The following is a 19,762-nucleotide window of genomic DNA, read 5'->3' as shown; positions in this document are numbered from 1 at the left end:
GCATGTGCATAGGTCATGCAACAAATAAAAACTAACTGATCACATGTTCTCAATGATTCCATCTGCAATGCTAAAAGAGAAGAATGTTGCCAGCTTTAAAAATAACACATTATACAGACAACATGCCAGAGCCTCCAGGAGAATCATGCTTAAAGATTAACCAACAATAACACATGGCATTTTTAAATACAGTGCATGGCTTTCTGAATTGAATCTCACAGCCTCCAAATAAGACTGTTTAAAGCTTCATGCAGGGTGGTGGGTTGGTTTTATTCCCCCCCCCCCCCCCCCTCGCAGCATACCCCACTGGAATGTCCTATCATTCCCTTAATTGGGGTGGCTCTGTATAAAAGGAAACAGTTACACCAGTGAGACTGTGGGGTCACTGTTCCCAATACTAGGTTAGAACTGAAGATAATTTACAAACAAGGAGTCCTAGTACAGGATTGATCTCAGAACGCTGTCAATTGGCTCTTAAATGATCCAACTGTTTTTGCCTCAACATGACTAAGTAACCCATTCCATCCCCTCACCACGCACTCTCTGTGTGAAGAAGTGTCTCCTTCCCTCTGTACAAAGTCTTTCTCCACTTCGTTTCCAAGTGCGTCCACTGGTCCAGACTTCTGTTCTGTACTCTAATCAATAGGTAAGACACTTGGAACTTCTTCGTCTTTCAACTCATTTTTCACTCAAAGCAAGGCAGGACACAATTTTTTGTGAAATACGGTTTTTATTAAATTGGTTTACTGTTTCAAGTTGAAAAATACATGTTTACACATACATTCTGATGCATATATAGTTGTAGTAAAATGTATATATTTATGTATTTTGGTAATAAAACATTGTGGACTCTTAGAAAAACAGAACACACACAAAAAAAAATACCCATTTAATTTACAAATTCAGAGATCTTTTAACACATACAAACTGAATGACCTTGCAGATACAACACAAAAAGTCTTGTTATTTAAACGTAGAAGCAAAACTGGGAAAGTCAGATGGGTTACTACCAGACGACCCCACCAATACACTGCAGACAGAGACAAACCCAGCAGCTCACACGCAAAGGGAAAAAAAAACCTAACCAAAACACTGACATACTGCAACCTTCTTGCTTGAAACCAGACTAGTACCTGCCTCAACTGGAGAAGTGCTGTGGTAAGAATTATTTTCTAATGGGTCGGACCTTCCTGCTGTCGGAATCGTTTTAATTCTGGTTTAACCTCAGAGGTCTTAAAAGGTAACAAGCATTTCCTTGCACTCCTTAAAAACAAGCACGTACTAAGAGAATGCTACACCCCCATACCGCAAGTGCGTTCAAATGATTCATGAAACCACATAAAACCTGAAGGACGAGAATCCCCTGCCTCAGACAATCCCTCTTCACACCTGTGCCCTTTTTAATCTCATTAACAAATTAGTTCTGTTTTTGGGATGCTTATACAGCAGTATGTGCCATTAACACCTTTAAAAAGGTACACTTTGTAATGAAAAACAAAACAAGACATTATTATCCTAACTTCTCACCCGCATGTCCTACAGCTGAGCTACTGTACATACTCATACATGTAAAACCAGCAATACCTCACGCTTGCATTCAAATCGCATGCCGAACACCAGGGGAAGAAAACCCAATGGTACATATGCTTTCATAATCCTTAGCAATGCTGAAGCTACCGGAATTAGAATTCATTAGAATTATTATTATTACATATCCTGCAGTACAAAGTAAGGCATCTTTTGTATCACAATTAAAGCAATATCAACTCATGTTTGCTTTTAAGGATAATAAAATACAACTGGTAATTCTCCAATGAATGCACACTATTACACTGACAGATTCAATTAAACACAACTCTAATACTCAGAGAAAGTCATGTCACCATAACTGATCCATGCCATCATCACTTATTAAATATCCACATGTGGCAAAACCTAGTCTCGACCACCAGTCTTTTCAGCTTGAGATTCACGCAGTACATTTTTACGTAATAGTTACCTTCGACACGGGTAAAAAAAACCAAAAAAATAAAATATTAAACAAACAAGTCATTACCACCACCACCACATAGTACCCATTTGACCTTTTTTTTTTTTTTACACCTTTTTAACTTATAAAAATAGATATTTTCGAATGTAACGTCATTGGCTTGTCTACCTCTACATTCCCTTCAGGATTTCTGGGCGAGTCTTATCTTTTGCCCCTCTTGTTTCCCACGGGGGGTTTCTTGAGCTGCAGCAGCTGCCCCCCTGTCCCGAACCCTGCGGCAGGGGGGTTGGACACCCCGAACATCAGGCCGGCCGACGCCGTGATGCCGGGGGTGCTGAAGTTGAACCCTGAAGTTGTGCCAGAGCTGCCAAAGCCTTGAAGAGAAACACACAGAAAGAATAACACAACGCAGCAATGTACCAACTGGAAAAACACCATCTCCAAGTGTGTGGACTGCATCACTGACCCAGCAGAGTCCGAGCAGAAAACAAAGTGGCAATGCAACTCAAGTGAGGAAATCACAGAATGCAGCTGTGTACCACCAAACACTGCAACAATAATTCAGAAATTTTAAAAGGTCACATGACCTAAATGGGGTAGCTAAGGTCACCAACACATTTCGGCAAATAAAGGGTTAGTTTTTCTTCTACAACCACCATGACCGTTAGCTGACAGAGAGTTCTAGAACACAGCTGTGTACCAAATTAATGAAGCCAATAACAGTCTCAGTTTTATGTATACCAATCTAGATTTCATGCATTAAAAAAATACTTTATACTCTTACAGTAATCATGTGTTTAGGATTTATTGTAGTAGTTGTTCTACTAGACTCATGCTTATTTATGTATTGTATTTACTAACCTGCACTAAGACTTCCAGAGGGCTTGCTTGCAGATCCAAATCCAAAGGTGGAGCTTCCTGCAGCACCACTTCCAAAGCCAGGGGCGCTGCCAAACGCTAGGAGAGAAACGGGCAGCATTTCAAACACCTGGTTCAAAGCTGGCTTAAAAATCATGCATCGCCTCAAGTGAAAGACTCTCTCTCTCTCTCTGTTTTATACAGCACATAAAAGGCTGGGGACAAACCTGCAGACTCACAGGAAGGGGAGGGGAGGGCTGGTCTAGGTGTTTTAGTCTTTAGAATGGTTTAAAACAGATTGGAAGCTGAGGCACATAGCAATAAGCGGGACAGTGAAGGTGTACTGAAGCCAGTAGATATTATTAGTCCTACAGCTTTAGCGTCTTGTATGCTGGTTGAGCTACTCAGAAGAATAACACATGGATACAAGTATTCCACTGATGTGCATGGCATTAGTTAAGACAGCAGCAAAACAGGAAAGCCTTTCTCTGTTCTGAGCCTGCCTGGTGTTCACAGACCACTCTGACCACGATCGATACAGTACACGTGGAACTGGAAGAATAAAAGAATACACAAGGTCTTGTCATTCTCCCTCCCTGTATCTCTCAGTGCTGGCATTTAAACTAATCAGCGGCCCGAAAGCTAAACCAGCACGCTCAGAATGCTGCGATACATGATTATGGCACCGGTTTTTATTCTCCAACAAAAAATGTTGCAAGAGTTATCCAGGCTGAAAAAATAGTTTAAAACAGCTCAGCAGCACCACCTACTGTCTATTCTCCTTACAATACATGCAACAACTGTGCATTTAGGAGAAGCAATAAACTGGTTTTTATTTGAATCTTCAGACTTGCAGGACAAGTGCACGCTATTATACGAAGGAAGAGTGTTGCTTGGTGATACTCGGATATTCGTACACTGTCCATTATCAACCAATCACACTGGAGGAGCACCGTTTACAAGTTGTTTGGAGCCCGGGTCTTACTGAATTTCCCATCATGAATGCACAGCTATGAGAATTAGAAACAACCTACAAACTTTTCAACTCTCATGAAATCTCACACTAGATACACTAATGCCATCTGCTGCACAGACCAGTTTATTATGCAACTGCTTTACCTTTAGGGGACTGAACTCAAATGTGAATGCTTAACATGCTGAACGAATAAAGAAGTGCATCTGGCCAATTAATTTCAATGACATGCTCTTCTGTATCAAGTGGGGTTCTAAAACTCCTTAAAAACCTTTTGGCTAGATGTGGGTAAAACGTGAATCAAGTGCAAATGCAAGTACATATGCAGTTCACTGCATGCATGCGATTGAAAGATCAAGACTTTACCGTTACTGGTGTTTACCAAACTATTATTTATTTAGTGAACTACATTTAAAAAAAAAAACAAATGGGCTGAGCTGCATGTAAAGATAAACATGCTTCACGAAAACGAGTCCGTCAAAGTTAGATTCATTACAAAGTGTTTTCTTTTTTAAATGAAAAAGTTGTTAGAAAGGAAATCTCATAATCAGAATCATAAACCCAGACCGGAATACTTTTTTGCTCTAAACAGCGGCCGCCTTCTCTTCCTGCTGGCAAGAGATTTCGTCTTGGTCAAGCACACATGAATTTTGATTTCTCAGATGTGAAGTGACCCCTGGTAAAAAGTAATCAGAATAATCTGACATTATCCGAGTGAACACAGCAACTGCAGAAGAGATGATCTGTTGTGGTTTCACCACCAGATAACTGCTTGTATCTGAAAAACAACATCTCCTCAAACGACATGTAAAAAACAAACCTGTCCCATAGAGCTCAGAAAGTAGGAGGAATAAAGAACGCTGCCTTTAATGAAAGCTGGCGAGTGCTTCACAGCCTGACATCTAAACCCCTTCTTACAATAAGTGTCAACTTTCTTGACAGGTGAATGAGAAAGAAGCTAGCAGGTAAGTCCAGGTCACTCTTATTGTAAATCAATGGCTGGTTTACTGTCATCCTTAACCAAGTTTAAATTTTTTCCCCCACCCATGCATTTTATCAGTTCAAATTGCAAACACTCAAATAGCATGTTCTGATTTGTTTTTAAGGTGCTTTGAAAGGAGCGCAGGCTGCCCTTCAGTTCCAGTTGCCTGACACAGGCATAAGCAATGTCTTTGTATTAGTAAGCACTAGCCACATCTTGTGCACTGCAGTGCTTTGCCAGCCAAAACAAAAGGAAACTAGTGGCAGATCACTAGACAGGGCTGGCTTCTATGAAGACATTCTGGCTGCTCTAAATGATGACCAAACAAAGCTATGGTATTGTATTATTATTAGTGACTGCCTGCGTAACACAAAGTGGAGGGGTTTAGAAGAAGCAGGTGCATGGTTCAGAAAGAGGAGAAAGGTTAAAATGTACCTCCAAGGCTTGTAGAGCCCAAGCCACTTGACTGCAAGCCAGTGCTCATACCTGAGCCGAAGGGCGCTCCGAAACTAGCCCCCAGAGACGGCTGTGCTCCTGGTACAGAGAAACCAGAAAACCTGCCTTACTCTACAGCTAGCAAAGCAATTACAAGAAGAACAGATCAAATACAAAAGAAGCTTTTAGTAGCAGCAGGTTTGTGGTTTGGGATCACAGAATGGGATGTCAGCCTTTAAACTTCACATAATGAGACTGGCACATACATTACAAATCAATACGTCTCACATGCTTCCCAGTGTGGTGCGAAGCCAATACAGTTTAATGCGCAATGAATTGTTTCTATTGCAAGGACTAATGCCCCTGGCATTCATGGAACGAATTGTATCTATATAGATATGCGTACAATAGATCACTTTCTTTAAGTGTGCCGATATGGGGATTTCGTTTAATACTCTCAGCACCTTGAGATAGAACTAGGACTGGGAACCAACAGGATTAATAAATAATAAAAAAAGAAAAGAAATTGATATGAAGTTGCAACTTTAACTAAACAAAGTTGCTCCTATTAAATAAAAAAAAAAAAACACCGATTTTGTATTTTTGTCCAATTTTGCAAGAAAATTTTACAAAGTCAAAAAGAAACGACACAAGGGCTTTCTTTAATTGATTTATTGTCAATTTAAAGCAGTTCAATTACATGAGACATGACACAGCAGCAGCTTAAACAAAATGCCTTGCGCTAAAAACTCTACTGGACCACAAGTCCAAGTCCGTCAACAATAAGAACAACAATACTCTAGATTTGGAAGCTTTATGTGCCAAAACTGAATTAAACACACTTCTCTTTATATGCATCGTTTAAAGGCACACCCTTCTATGCACCCACAAGAAAAGTTAATACATTCACACTTCAAAATCATTGTATCAGAGACAATATCCCCTTTCAGTTTTTACAGTCTGCTAAAAACAACTTTACTTTTAAAACCTTTTTTTTTTTTTTTTTTTTTTTTTTTACTTTCCTGACAGAAATAAGCTTTAGCCCCTTCTATGCCAAAAAAACAAACCCACCAGTGTTTGGCAAACTGGGTCACCCACATGTTGTTTAAAAATGTGGTTTGATAACATAACGGAATTAACTATAAAATCCCCCCCAAGCCAAGTAACTTTGAACTGAGGCTTTAAATAGCAAAACCCTTAATGTGATTGAACAAGGTGTCTCTTTGAAATGCCGTGGACCAGTAAATAATAAATACCACAATATGCCCACAGAACCAGTGCATGGATTTGTCAGTGGGAATGTGTCTAACAGAATTACAACAGTGTTAGACAGGGCTCGCTTCCAGTACGATATCGCCCTCTAGCATGCAAAACAATCAAGAGAGGTTAATCAAACACCATTAAGGGTTTTCAGAATAATAATAACAATAATAATAATAATAATAATAATAATAATAATAAATATTATAAGTCAGTGCGAACCGCATTTGGCTGTTCTGGCATAGAAGAAAAGGGTTTTCCAGTAGGGTTACGTGCCAGCCTGACCGCTCCTGTTAATCTGTCACATCACAGAGATTTATATACTGTAGCCCTTTGAACCCTAGTATGGCTGAACGGTAGAAAAAATGAAATTAAAAAAGCCCTCAAAAGGTTTCCTGCAGCACATTGCTGTCCTGTTTCTAGTCTTGTTTTTAAGAGCTCTGGGAATGTGGGTTCAGTAGTAATATTAATATGCCAACATAAGGGCTACACAAAAGATTTGATTATTTCTCTAAAACACAGTGGTGCCAAACATATGAAAAAAATATATATCTCAATCCAATCGATATGAAATGGAATACGATATGTCTGGTATAGTAAACAAGACAACCTAGATTAGTTACACAAAAAACAACAATCATAATGAGACAAGATAGCCCTCTTTAGCAACTACATGTAGAACTGTCAGTGTACACTACTAGAAAAAATAAAAACTGTTTCAATTATTATTATTTTTTTTACTGTGGTTTGATTAAATTAGGTGGAGGAAAATAGATGTTGAGGTATTTTTTGTGTTTATGAAAAACAACCCAAAATGTAATTGCAAAAATAAAATAAAAAGACATTAGTGTCTGTGTGAACAAAAACAAAGCATTCCCGGGGGTATAATGTAAGGGAATGGCATTTCTGTTGAATGGTTTGTAACCATGAAGTAAAAAAAAAAAAAAAAGTATGTTTAAAAGTAGTAATGGTTACTGAAATACAGCAGCAGGTTTTAATAAAATGTGGCTACAAAAAACGTACCAATGATCAAAGATAACCGTGGAAACTTAATGCAATGTAAAGACACTATCTGAAAAAGTGCTGTCTGCATCATTACGACCCAAGATTAACTGTAGATTGTTTGCACCCGTAGAAACTTAACTGAGAGAATCACAGAATACAAGCTGTAGAACAAACATGAGAAACACAAGCAGCCTGCAGAACAAGAGGAGATGCAGAACTTCATCACAAAAACAAGACTGGATCCCAGAACTACTGTTAAACACAACCAGGGTTTCTATTGACCCTTTCTAACCCATGCACGAGAGGACATCTTTACACAAGATGCTGGGATTTTGACAAACCCTTCACAGCGACTGGTTGAATTCTCATGATTTATAAAAATGCAGAAACCCAAAGTCACACCAATGCCACGTTTTATAACACCCTGAAAACACAAAGCCCCTGCCTAAAAGGCTTTCCCAGAAGAGGTTCTGACTGTAAAGGTGGTGGCTTTTTAAAACAGCCACAAAAGGGGATGTTTTTCTAGTTCCACACCCATGACCTACAGAACCATAGAATATAGATGTGTACCGAACACAAATCCAGTATCACAGAGTCTGTACCCCCATCACAATACTGCAAAAACATACCAGGTCCTTTTATGGAGATGCTTCCAAATACGTCAATATATATTGCTTCTATTTTTAAGAGCATGGGTTTTGCTTGCGTTGTCATGACTACAGACTACATTGAACTTCTTGCCTTTGTGTTTATGCCTCCATCATTAGATTCAACAAACAAATGACATAATAAAGCTATAGGCATGTCCGCTCTATGGCACTTTGTATTAGAATTCACCGATACTTTTCTTAATAATTTGCATTAAACTACTCCTTTACAGAATACAGCATAGCAATGTGCAACTGTTTTTATCCATTAGTACAATTAGTACAAGTGTGTCCTGTTGATCCTGCGGATTGTCCATCCTGCTCCAGTGGCATCAATGTGCCTTTTAGGGGTTAGGAGTCGTGCCTTAAACCTCTCGCTAGTTACGTCAGGTAATACCTCACTGGCGCTATTCAAAATGATAGAGCCTTTAAAAGAGATGTGGTCTGCTTTTCATGCAGTGAAATATCAGGTAGAAATGTGAATACCTGCTAGAGTCTGCTCGTGAGTCAACACGAAAAGAAAAGAATTCTAGAGATGGTTGAAAGTCATGCACTAAATTCTGTACATTTTACTAAATCTATATCAACTTAACTTACTTTTATTAAATGGCTATGAGATAAAACTTGTACAACGTTTGTGTAATAATGAATCTCAATGTTATGTATCTACCTTCCTAGTACTATAATATGCATGCCTCGAAAAAGTTTTAGACTTCCGTGTGGCTGGCTTAATGCATTTAAATTAAAAACAGCAGTTACCAATAATTATCAGTTAGTGTAGATGAAACACGGCAATACTACAAAAAAAAACCCTCATTACAAACAAATAACGATTGTAAATCTAAAATAAAAACAAATACATGATTTCAGATGCACACGTCGCAAGTGCTTGAAAAAAAGTTAAAACCATGAGAAATAAATCAAGTCGTGAAACGTTCCGGCTTCTGCCTTCACCTGGCACCTTTCCGTTACTAATTTACAATCGAGCATCTGAGGTTACGGGTGCTTGTTAAGTTACCACACCTACGCTGCCGTTTCAGAAGACAGCCATGCATCTCCACGGACACAAACTACAAGCAAGAAGAGGCGACGCCAGCAAGCACTAGTCTCCTAGTGGTTCCAAACATGTTGCTGCTTCAATGGAGAGGAAGCATTTTATACTGAAGCTGCAGAGGCATGTCCAGAATCAAACCAGGTAGTCTATTCACTTACATTGGCACTTTGGAATTCACTTCTGCTGTTCGGTTTTTTTATTTAAGAGATACATTTTAAATACATTATAAAAAACAAAAGACACGCAATGGCACACAATTCTGATCGATCAGTAGAACACTATCTATAGTGTCAGGCTTGCAGCGCTCTGGTTTACTTTCACTTGATGATTAGTGGATAATATTCTGTCCAATCTGAGAATGCATAAATTAGAAGGTGGTGATATGCTACACATACTGTCCCCAGTATGATGCTGTTGTGCATAGTCTTGGAAGCAACATAAAACAGGTCACATTTAAGGGTACAGAGCGATACAATTAATAAATCCTGACACAGAAAGCTGCTAGGATCAAGTATCAAATGACTGTTATTGCTGGATCTACCCTGTATAGTCACTCCCTCAACATACAAATATTCAGAATGACCTTTTTTGGCAAGCTACCTTGTATAAAACTCATATGCCCCTCCAAATAGGTGCAATTATTGGAAGATAAGCTCTAAATGTTAAAATGAAGCATTGCTTTCACAACCAAGATCATGGCTGAGAAAGAAAGAAAGAAGGTGGAGGTATTTTAGATCCACAGAGATTAAGTCCACTAAAACAGACCCCATAGACTTGCCTTAATTCGGGAAAACCGACATTGTTTCAAGTCATCAAAATCCTCACCCAGTGGCGAGCCGTTCATCTTTCTCTAAACTAAGCAACCCTCCTAATTCTCATTGCATTAAAAAAAAAAAAAAAAAAAAAAAAAAGGCAGACTGTAAACTGAAGTTCACACACGCCGAGCTGTTTATTTGCCTAGCTAACTCACAAGACTACTGCTCTATAACTTGAATGCATTCAGACCTGTAGCAGGCTGTTGCTGCTGGGTTAGTGTTGCAGCCATGGCAATGGCTGCTGCATTGGGTATACTGCTGAAAGGGGTGGGGCCAGTGGTGACACGCGGGGCGGCCCGATACTTCTTGGTAGCAGCCCGCTTGGACTCGAACACATCTGTGGAGTCTTCCAGGATCACTTTCCGGTAGTCCAGGTATTGATGTTTCAGGATCTGATATGAGAGAGAGAAAGAGAGAGAGAGAGAGAGAGAAAGAGAGAGAGAGAGCAAGAGAGAGCATGTTTTTTATTTTGTTGGACAGCCTTTTAAAACATGCTGTAACCCCTTCATGCATGAAATATTGAAAATAGCTGAAAAGTGTAGTCTTAGACACAATACATTTCCTTGCTTTTTCTGAGGAAAAAATGGCACCCAGCTCATATGAGGCTATCATGCATTCGCATCCTTCATATGGCCCCCCATATAAAGACTAGAAGTTTTTTTTTTTAACCCTTTGCGGTCCATTGTCGGACTGGGTCCGACATTGCAATTATTCCTCACAGGTCCTTTGTCGGACTGGGTCCGACATTGCAATTATTCCTCACAGGTCCTTTGTCAGACTGGGTCCGACATCATTATAGCAACGCAATAAACGGGTGTCTAGTCGTTTTTTCTCCAGAAAAAGCAAAGAAAACCATTCAATTGCCGAGTGGGAGCGACAGGAGCCGAGACAAGTCGAAAAAAAATAAAAAAATAAAAATAAGGCGTATCTCATGAATAGTCATACATGGTATCAGGTATCAGATAACGTGGCGGTCGTAAGTAAACAAGTTGGCTGACTGAATCAGCGCACAGAAAACACGGACATTTGCAGAGCTTTTTTGAGATGTTATAGTAATAAAATAATGACTTGGATCGCATTATTGAGGAGTTTGGTGATAAAACGAGTGATCCGGAGATGATCGATCGGTATGTACGACTATTATTATTATTATTATTTATTTCTTACATAGGTGAACGCTATAGCAAACGAAAGGGTGGGGCGGGGCTGGAGATGCCTAGTGAGTGCTTTGTTGATATGCAGGGCCATTTAAACCCGTTTGACTGTGAAAAAAAATACTTTTAAACAGTGCGTCTAAAATTAATTAGACCTGGCGTGCCTGACGCGCAATTAATAAATGGACCGCAAAGGGTTAAATCTGTCCCCAAATTGTGTAAGAAGACACAGACAGTAGCAATGCTTTCCTGTTAGAAAAGACATTAAACCCACCTTCACGTTTTCATGTGCAGACTGCAGCTGAGCAGCTAGAGCCACAAAGGTCTGGTAGAGTTTCTGCAAGGCTAGAGACAGGTCTGCAAGAAGACAAGCAAGCACAGAAACACACTGATGCACAGCTCAACACTGTACAGCTACAGGTCATGCATCACAACGTTTAATACTGCAGCTTGTCATTAAAGAGCTACATCATAGTGCCGAGACAAACATTTCAATATTCATGATCGTATTGGTTCACACAACAGAATTTAAAAAAGGACTATCAAAAAGCAAAGGAAACAAATGCTAAATGACGTCTGAAAAAAATATACCAAATCAGCTGATAAAAGTGAACAAAGGCACATTCTTGAATGCAAAGACAGCGCTGCAGGGAGCTGCACGGCTTACCTTGAGGCGTGATGTGCGAGCTGCTGGCCTGGGCGGTCAGGTGGTTCTCCAGTTCCTCTATCTGCTGTCGATAGAGCTGCAACTGCACTTCAAACTGCGCAACCAGCACCCGGAAGTAGCTGCCGTTACAAAGAGAGACGCACGCGTCACACTCACACATTTACCAGGTGGTGCCCAAGTTTTTATTTAATTTAATTTAAAAAAAAAATGTTATTACAAAACACAGAATGAATATAAAGGATATCATCACAATATAGTGAACAGAATGAAAGAAACAAAACAAGACAGGGCAGAAAAGTGAAAAAAAAAACAGAAAGGGAAAAAGTAAGAGAGAGCGCGAGAGAATAGCCTTACAGGGCGATGCAAAAGTTGATCAAGAGGGACTGGAGGGGGAGGCTGAGCTCGTTGGAATGGGAGAGGAAAGGCTGGCATGTTAACTATTCAGCAGATCCATGAATTGCATATCAAGTTTGTTCTGCCCACGTTTAGTTACTGAAGCAGTTTACCAATGATTACAAATTGTACCACAAATTGTAAAGTCTGCCGAACGTGGCTACTTTGAAGTATAACTGATACAGCTCTGAAAATAAAAAGTCCAACACCCAGCGTCCTACAGTAGAATGCACGTGGCCTGTGTGATGTGAAGAGCAGCCCATTAACCTGAAAGCACAAGAGCTACTGCTTACTCAGATGGGGCGGTGTTTTCATGCTGCAGACCAGGAGGGATCTTCTGCGTCCGTAAGGAAATTTCTGCGTTTTTGAGTTCCTGAAAAATAAAAATTAAAAACATAGTATCAGTTATCTATCTCGAGTTATATATCTTTAATATTTTTCTTTTAAAATGGATAAGTAAGAATTTGCATGAAAATGTGAAGGGTTTTGGATATTAAAAGACAATTTACTAACACATATACTGCTTATGGTCAGATCTGAATACACAATTGAAGCTAGAGAATACACTTCACAAGATTTACACCGCCGCAAAATGAGCAAAAAGCCAAAACCAAATGTGCATCTTCAAACTTCCTTTAAAAAAAAAAAAAGTGATCAACACGTGTTGAAACCACATGATTGGCATTCACAGGGATGGAAATCAGTCTCCCATTGCATAGCAGTTTGATCCATTCCTGGTTTTACTCTAAGTTCAGCAAGACACACCTGAACTTGTTACCTTACACTGGGGCTAATCAAGCACATATTAAAACTTGGTGAAACTGCTCTGCAATACGAGTCAAGATTTATTTCATCCACATCCGTTTTTAAAACTTGATGACCGTGCATTATGTAGGTATTACGTATAAAAGATATTCCAGCCATCGCCTCTATGCAAAATGCCTGGTGTCGATGCCTACCTGTGCCGTTTCAATCTTCAGCTTATCAATGGCCTGGGAGTTTCTCTGCAGGCCACTGGCAGACACAGACAGCAGCTGCTTCAGACTCTTAATATCATCCTGCACTTTCTGCATTGCCTTGGAGGACATGCGGCTGATATCCTCCTGAACCTGTTTCTGCTCCTTCACAAACTTTCTAAAGGAAATGGAGATTAAATAAAAGGAGGTCAGTCTTGCATGGAGTATCATGGAGCATGCTGCAAATTTTACAGAGGTATTCAAGCACTCGTGTGGAATCAGATCTGGCTTGAAAATTCAAAAATCAAACTTGCACATCTAAAAATATTGATATAAAACAATAGCCTGTTTTGCACATAAAACACGATATGAATACCTGAAAGATACATTAGCTAGATGTTTGTAAAGAATACAGAGACTGCCAGCCAGTGCTACAATACTTCAAGAAATCAAAATGTAAGATTTTGAAGCCCTACATTTTGAAGCCCTAGAGTTGCAATATAATGTGTATAATATTTGAACTTACTGAAAATTGTCTACATCTTGGCAGATGACAGGAGGTAGGTTTTCATCCTTAAGCGCTTTACTATCCCTAAATATTAAGAAAAAGAAACATGCATTAAAAAGAGGAGAGGGAATGGAACACTACAGAGTGACACCACAGAGTGCGCCGGAGGATCCGAGACACCACAGAGTGCGCCGGAGGATCCGAGACACCACAGAGTGCGCCGGAGGATCCGAGACACCACAGAGTGCGCCGGAGGATCCGAGACACCACAGAGTGCGCCGGAGGATCCAAGACACAGTCATCCCAACTAACGTATCCTTCATTATTATTGTTAGGATTTGATTTGTATGTCATTTTCTGTTTCCGCTCAATGGAGCTCTCAAACATGTACTCTCTCCAAGTACATTTCAACTGTAAACTACAGTAGCTAGTGCTTGTTTCTCTGTTACAGAAAGATTACCCAAACACATACCTGGGTCCTAAGGGGTTAAGCTGCGAACTAATTTTAAAAGTGCACTTACTCTGGTCTGGCTCCTGATGATTTGTCACCTGCACAATTAAAAAACAATTTAGAATCTGGAGAGTTCAAAACTAAACATATATACACTGTGTATATACAGTATGTATATGTCTTGGCACATGAAGTATTCCTTTGGAGCCTGACACTGGCATACTGTGGACATGATCCTAAATAAATTAAGTAATGTCCGTATGCATGTAGACACACTTATTTTGTTTAGGAATGTGCCCACAGTATGACAGCATCAAGTTCCAAAAGAACACTTGATTCAAGTGCCAACAGTGAATAGATATGCTTACAGGCATTAAAAAATTAAATACATAGCAAATAAAAACAATTTAATTTTAAACTTCAGGTGCACATGTAGGTTTCTCAACGCACACCATTTGTACAAATACTAAAACATTCAACAAGTCAGACTCTATCGAAGGCAGGGCTTGGTAAATACATACTCTTTTTCTCCGAAGAGTTAGTGAAATCAACTCCTCCAAGACCCTGGCTGGTAGTAGCTGCAGGAGCTGCTAAAGTCAAGCCCAAGCCTAGAGAGCTCTGCCCGAGACCTTGTCCAAAACCCTGTCCGAGACCTAGAGATGAAAAGACATTTTAACAATTAGATACACACACAAAGGACGAGTGTCATTGATGAAATACTCATTTTATTAAAATATCCCTGCTTTCTCCCAATATATGCAATCATATTCCCTCATCACAGCTCTCGAGAACTGGTTGTTCTCTCGCCAAACCTATGTGTGAACAGGATGTAGAACAGAGGACGCAGGTAAGCTACCGGCACCTGGAGGAGAAAGGCCACCTCTGCCGATTTTGCTTTCCAAACCCACAGGAGTGCCAAAACCAATGCTACGCTCCCTGTGGAATCCCCACAGCCTGCAGAAGACGCTTACATAGAGTTTTCAGAGGTCTTCTCTATAACAGTTAGATCAAGGGAGTAAGCATTAACCATTAATCCTCCTTCTAGATATATGGGGATTGATCCAGGCTGGACTGTATTAGAAAGCAATCCTTCTATACCTGGAACACACTTGCTTAACATTGGCAAATGTCAAGTGCGACACACAAACTCATTAGCTGCTGTTACCTGTGGCTGCAGAGCTTGCAAACAGACTGGACCCTAACCCTGAAGAACCCAGCGACAGGCCTGTTAATGCTGTAGATGAAGCCGGGGTGCTGCCCAGGCTGAGCGAAAACCCAGTCGAACCTGCAGATTCAAGTAGGAAAAAAAATGGTTGTACCTCAGAACCTTGCATCCAATCCTGTGCAAATCCCATTTCTACTTCAGTCCCATGTGTGCGATTAACACCCCCTCGAATTAGAAACGGACATGCAGTACACATTGATGCATGCATGCGTTGCAAAGGTTTGATTTAGACATCCTATACAGTGTTGTCGTTGCCAGCTGTTGCCAAAAAGCATTAATACTGTGTAGCACACAAACTAGGTAAGCTTTAAGAAACGAGATTCAAAAGCTAATCAATGGTTTTGAGACACAAGATTCAAAGATATGGAATGGATTTGAATTTAGAAGTACAGTGCTCCTTCATTATTATTCCAGTGTGGTTAATTCATTGTGAAGCCACACTGACAGGAAATTGTGAAGCATTATACTTCACTGTATAACGGCTCACCATTAATTCACTGGTCTGAATATTCCACTATATTCATATGTGCCATGTAGCAACTCATCAAGGAAGCACTGTATCTGTTATATTTGAGCAAAGTTGCCCTTTAAAACTGCTTTAACAAAAAATGACCCCCTCCATCAACAGCTGGTGCCACATCTCAGCAGCTGTGATGCCGTGCTAAACGGTTTCGTTCCAATCATACCTGCTGGCATTGCCGACGTCAGTGTGGACCCCAAAGAGAGGCCCCCTCCCGCGGTGGGAAGACTGAAGGGGCCGGCGGAGGCGGCTGGTTTACTAAACCCTAAACTGAAGCCTGTTGTAGCCGCAGCCGTGGTTGCAGGTGCCCCTACAACAGAAACAAATGATCACTGCATTGCTCTGAGCGAGGGTGGTTCTGACTGACCGTGCCGTGCAAGTCACACGTTGATTTTCAGCCCACTCAAGGGGTCAGCGTGGCCAGTAAGCCAGGCCTATGGGATATTCTACATGTTTAAGGCATCCTGTATTGGTGTAAAAGCACTCACCCAATGTCAGCCCTGTCACAGTCGATGTTGCTGCGGTTCCTGTAAGGAGAATTAAGTAGATTTATATTTGAATGCAAAGAAGAAACCCAAAAGAACCCAAGAGAATTCTTCTACAATAAAGCACTACCAGTGGGGGCTCCCCCGAAGGAGAAGCCAGTGGCAGGTTTTGTTTGCCCAAAGAGTCCGCCTCCAAGTCCCAGGGATGAGGTGGTGGTGGTGGTGGTGCCAGCACCGATCGTCGGAGCCACAGAGGCCATGTTGCCCAGGGTGAAGCCCCCTGTGCCAGCAGGGTTACTGGAAGAACAAAGAGAGACCACTGTCACAGGAATTCAGAATGCAAGGTTGCAATTGTTTAGCGTTATTGGTAACCTGTGTATTGCTACTTGGGCAATACTGTCAAGTCATACTCCCCAACGACACAGCTGCTCAAGCATGCACGCAAACACACATACCGGCACTGAGCACACTATTCAAATTCGTATGGATATTTCATTTAGGCGGCCAGACATTGACGGAGGGCTGGCAGAAAAGAGAGAGGTCCCGTAAGCGCTGCACGTCGAGATTCAAACTAACTGGCAAAATAAATTAAACATTTCCGATTGATGGGTTTTAAATACGGTACCAATAATGACCTATAAATTCATGCTTTTTAAATAATATTACCCGCGCTCTCTCTTTGGTCCAGTCCAATTCTCCATTCACGGTTTAGAATTGATGTTGAAAGGAAAGCTGACAAGCGTGAATATAAACTGTGCTGGGAATGGGACTGATACAGTGAATAAAGTACAGTCAGTATTTCACCGAGGTCATGAATGGGCATTGTTTGGGTGGCAGCATGCGGCACACAAAACTCTAGCCCTGATTGGCTGCAAGTAACAGCAGGGTTACTGCACACTTCACTTTAGTTCACTTCCACTAAACGACTAACCATTAACTCGGAGAGATCAGCTGCTAAATTCAGTAGGTTATCCATTTGCTTTGTGGTTTAGTTAACAGTTTAATTTAGTAAATTATGTTTTGATAATTTCACGTTCCTAAATTAGTTTGTGATTTGAGCATGAGCTAAAAAGCTCTTGCAACCAGTATTTGTGGCAGGGATCCAATTCAAAAATTGCTTTTCTAAAATTTGATCGGGCTATTTACGGCTGCAGCACAAACTGTACTGTATAGGAAAAACAAACAAACAGTCTTACAGCTGATAATGTGTTAATGATGTTTTAATGTTTACACCATAAAAAAATAACTGCTCCTGTAGGTTTGCTGTCCAAAAAACTTGGGGTAAAAAAGACTCAGCATGGTGCTGCCTACTGTTACCAACACTGACCTGCAAATCACTTGTAACTGTTTTCACTGATCTGACACTAGAACCTGCCACTCACCCACTTCCAGACATGCTCACTGTGCTCCAGCAACCGTATAAGAGGTTCCACTTGATTTTAATCGGAACACCCCTAAAGGTGCAACCAGCAGCCACTTCCCCAATCGAATATCGAACAGATAACCAAAAGCAAGAAGCTTACAATGTGTAGCCTCTTCACTAAAACCTTCAAATACACAACCGCAAACATGCATGTGCTAGTGACAGCAAACATCAACGAAGGCTCGCAAAATAAAAGCCACGGCGATCAATAACCGGTTCATTGTTCAGGGATGGAAATAAGACTCCTACTGCATAGCAGTTTCAATCTTTTCCAGGTTTTGCTCCTCCACCACTTTCAGCAGGGGTGGAAATAAGCCTCCTATTGCAAAGCAGTTCCACCCATTCCAGGTTTTGATACAAGCTTAATCAGCCACAGAGTATAGGTAACAAGCTCCAGTGGATCTCACTAAGCTCAGAGTAAAATCAGGAATGGATCCAGCTGCTAGTCTTATTTATATCCCTCTTGATCCCTAGTTTGTTTATGTTAACACAGAAGTGAAATTACAGTGTTGAAATGGAAAAACCTGGCTTCACCCGAGTCAAACTGGATCAGAAGTGATTCTGGAGCGTGACGATTTGAACAGGCTTGCTTTTGACACACTGTGCACAACTGTGGAATGATGAGACTTAAAACGAGACAACTGACAACACAAAACGCCCTGTACTGTGGACGTTTTGAGCCTGCTGGATTCAGCAAGCTAAAACTGCAACAGAAGAAAGGTTTAAAAGCAGGACTTAATGTCAGGGATGTAAAAGACCCGTTGCATAGCAACCGTGTGACACAGGACAGATCAGGCAACTAGTTTCTTTTTAGCTTGCCTTAGCAGTGATCTAAACAACACTTGTGAAGCACTTCAACAAAACATCCGAGCAGAACCAGGTTCCCACAGGCTGAACACTCGCTAGAGGGCCGAGGATACACAGACACACAAGGTCAGTGTCTGACAGGAGAACCATGTGCAAGATGTATTCCTCCTAGTAATGAAATTCACACAAAACCTTTCCATTTTAGATGCATACTTAAAATTGTTTTAAAAAAAAATTATTTTAAAAAAATGGCACAATCAAATTGTCTACACAGTAGGATTTGAAGTAAATAAACATGATTAAGGCAAATGTATTATATATATATATATATATATATATATATATATATATATATATATATACACAAAACAACAATACTGTTTCCTAAATGCAAATTTAGTTAAATGTACCTTAACCATCTCTGTCTATATATAATGTAATAGTGATAACTCGCGTAATACACACCATTCTATTTATTTCAGTCCATTATTCTTTCTATACACACTATTTCTAAATGCACTGCCGACGTCTAAAAGTGTGCAAATATGTCAGTTGCAATCCGACATAGAGCACGTCGACACTCTGTGGGCAGGTTAAACCCTGGTCTGTTTTTATTTTATCTTCTTACCTTGAAGCACCGGCGGCAGCTCCAAATGCGCCAAACCCTCCTCCAGCCGAGACTGTAGAACTCAACCCTCCAGCTCCGGCGCCGAAGTTAAACCCAGACATTTTTAAATAAGCCTCTTATTATCATAAATAAGATTCGCTTGCGTTTCACACGTTAAACGTGGAGGCCTGCTATGCTAGCGGCGGGATTGAAACAAGACTGACACAGAGCGTCCTGCGTACAATCAAAGCATCAAAACAAACATACTTATATACCTTAAGATGCAATAAGTAAGGAATTCGCTATGATCATTTCACACATATTGTTTAAAACTCCGTGAAAAAACAATATTTCGTGCCACTGTATTTTCTGTTTCCGCGCTGAGCACAATTGTGCGCTGCTGATTTGGGGGGCTGATGGGATTGTGGAGGATTGTGTCTCTTAAAGACACAGTACCACATTTTTTTTTGTTATTACCGTATTATCTAGAATAAAAATGCATAAACTAGACATAAGGGTAAACTGAAGATTAAAAAAAACATATTAA

At 40.4% G+C, this 19,762-nt stretch overlaps 1 protein-coding gene across 2 annotated transcripts; it reads right to left on the bottom strand.

The window, feature by feature from the left end:
* Nucleotides 1–710: 710 nt before the first annotated feature.
* LOC117407260 (nucleoporin p58/p45-like) lies at nt 711–19,650 on the bottom strand. 2 transcript variants are annotated; one of them, XM_059030672.1, is made up of 16 exons: nt 19,237–19,650; nt 16,509–16,675; nt 16,382–16,420; nt 16,060–16,203; nt 15,314–15,433; nt 14,670–14,801; nt 14,219–14,246; nt 13,716–13,781; nt 13,193–13,367; nt 12,527–12,606; nt 11,841–11,959; nt 11,448–11,530; nt 10,210–10,411; nt 5,239–5,337; nt 2,852–2,947; nt 711–2,364 (listed from the first exon to the last, which is right to left on the bottom strand). In XM_059030672.1, the coding sequence occupies exons 1-16, from the start codon at nt 19,335–19,337 to the stop codon at nt 2,192–2,194; spliced, it is 1,824 nt and encodes a 607-aa protein (XP_058886655.1). In that variant the 5' UTR covers nt 19,338–19,650; the 3' UTR covers nt 711–2,191. The 2 variants fall into 2 exon arrangements, with proteins under 2 accessions (XP_058886655.1, XP_058886656.1); XM_059030673.1 differs by lacking the exon at nt 5,239–5,337 and having other exon boundaries at nt 19,237–19,649.
* Between the last annotated feature and the right edge of the window lie 112 nt (nt 19,651–19,762).

This window comes from Acipenser ruthenus, chromosome 9 (assembly GCF_902713425.1).
Source record: "Acipenser ruthenus chromosome 9, fAciRut3.2 maternal haplotype, whole genome shotgun sequence".
Taxonomy (NCBI): domain Eukaryota; kingdom Metazoa; phylum Chordata; class Actinopteri; order Acipenseriformes; family Acipenseridae; genus Acipenser; species Acipenser ruthenus.
Note: the sequence above shows the minus strand (reverse complement) of the source record. Positions and strands in the feature narration are given on the sequence as shown.

Bases quoted from the DNA above. Each gene is read 5' to 3' on its own strand.
- LOC117407260 (XM_059030672.1), bottom strand. From the start codon at position 19,337: ATGTCTGGGTTTAACTTCGGCGCCGGAGCTGGAGGGTTGAGTTCTACA. The intron at 16,204-16,381 runs GTGAGTGCTTTT...TTTCTGTTGTAG, and splicing joins TGTGACAGGGCTGACATTGG to GGGCACCTGCAACCACGGCT. The intron at 12,607-13,192 runs GTAGGCATCGAC...TTTATTTTTCAG, and splicing joins TGAAGATTGAAACGGCACAG to GAACTCAAAAACGCAGAAAT.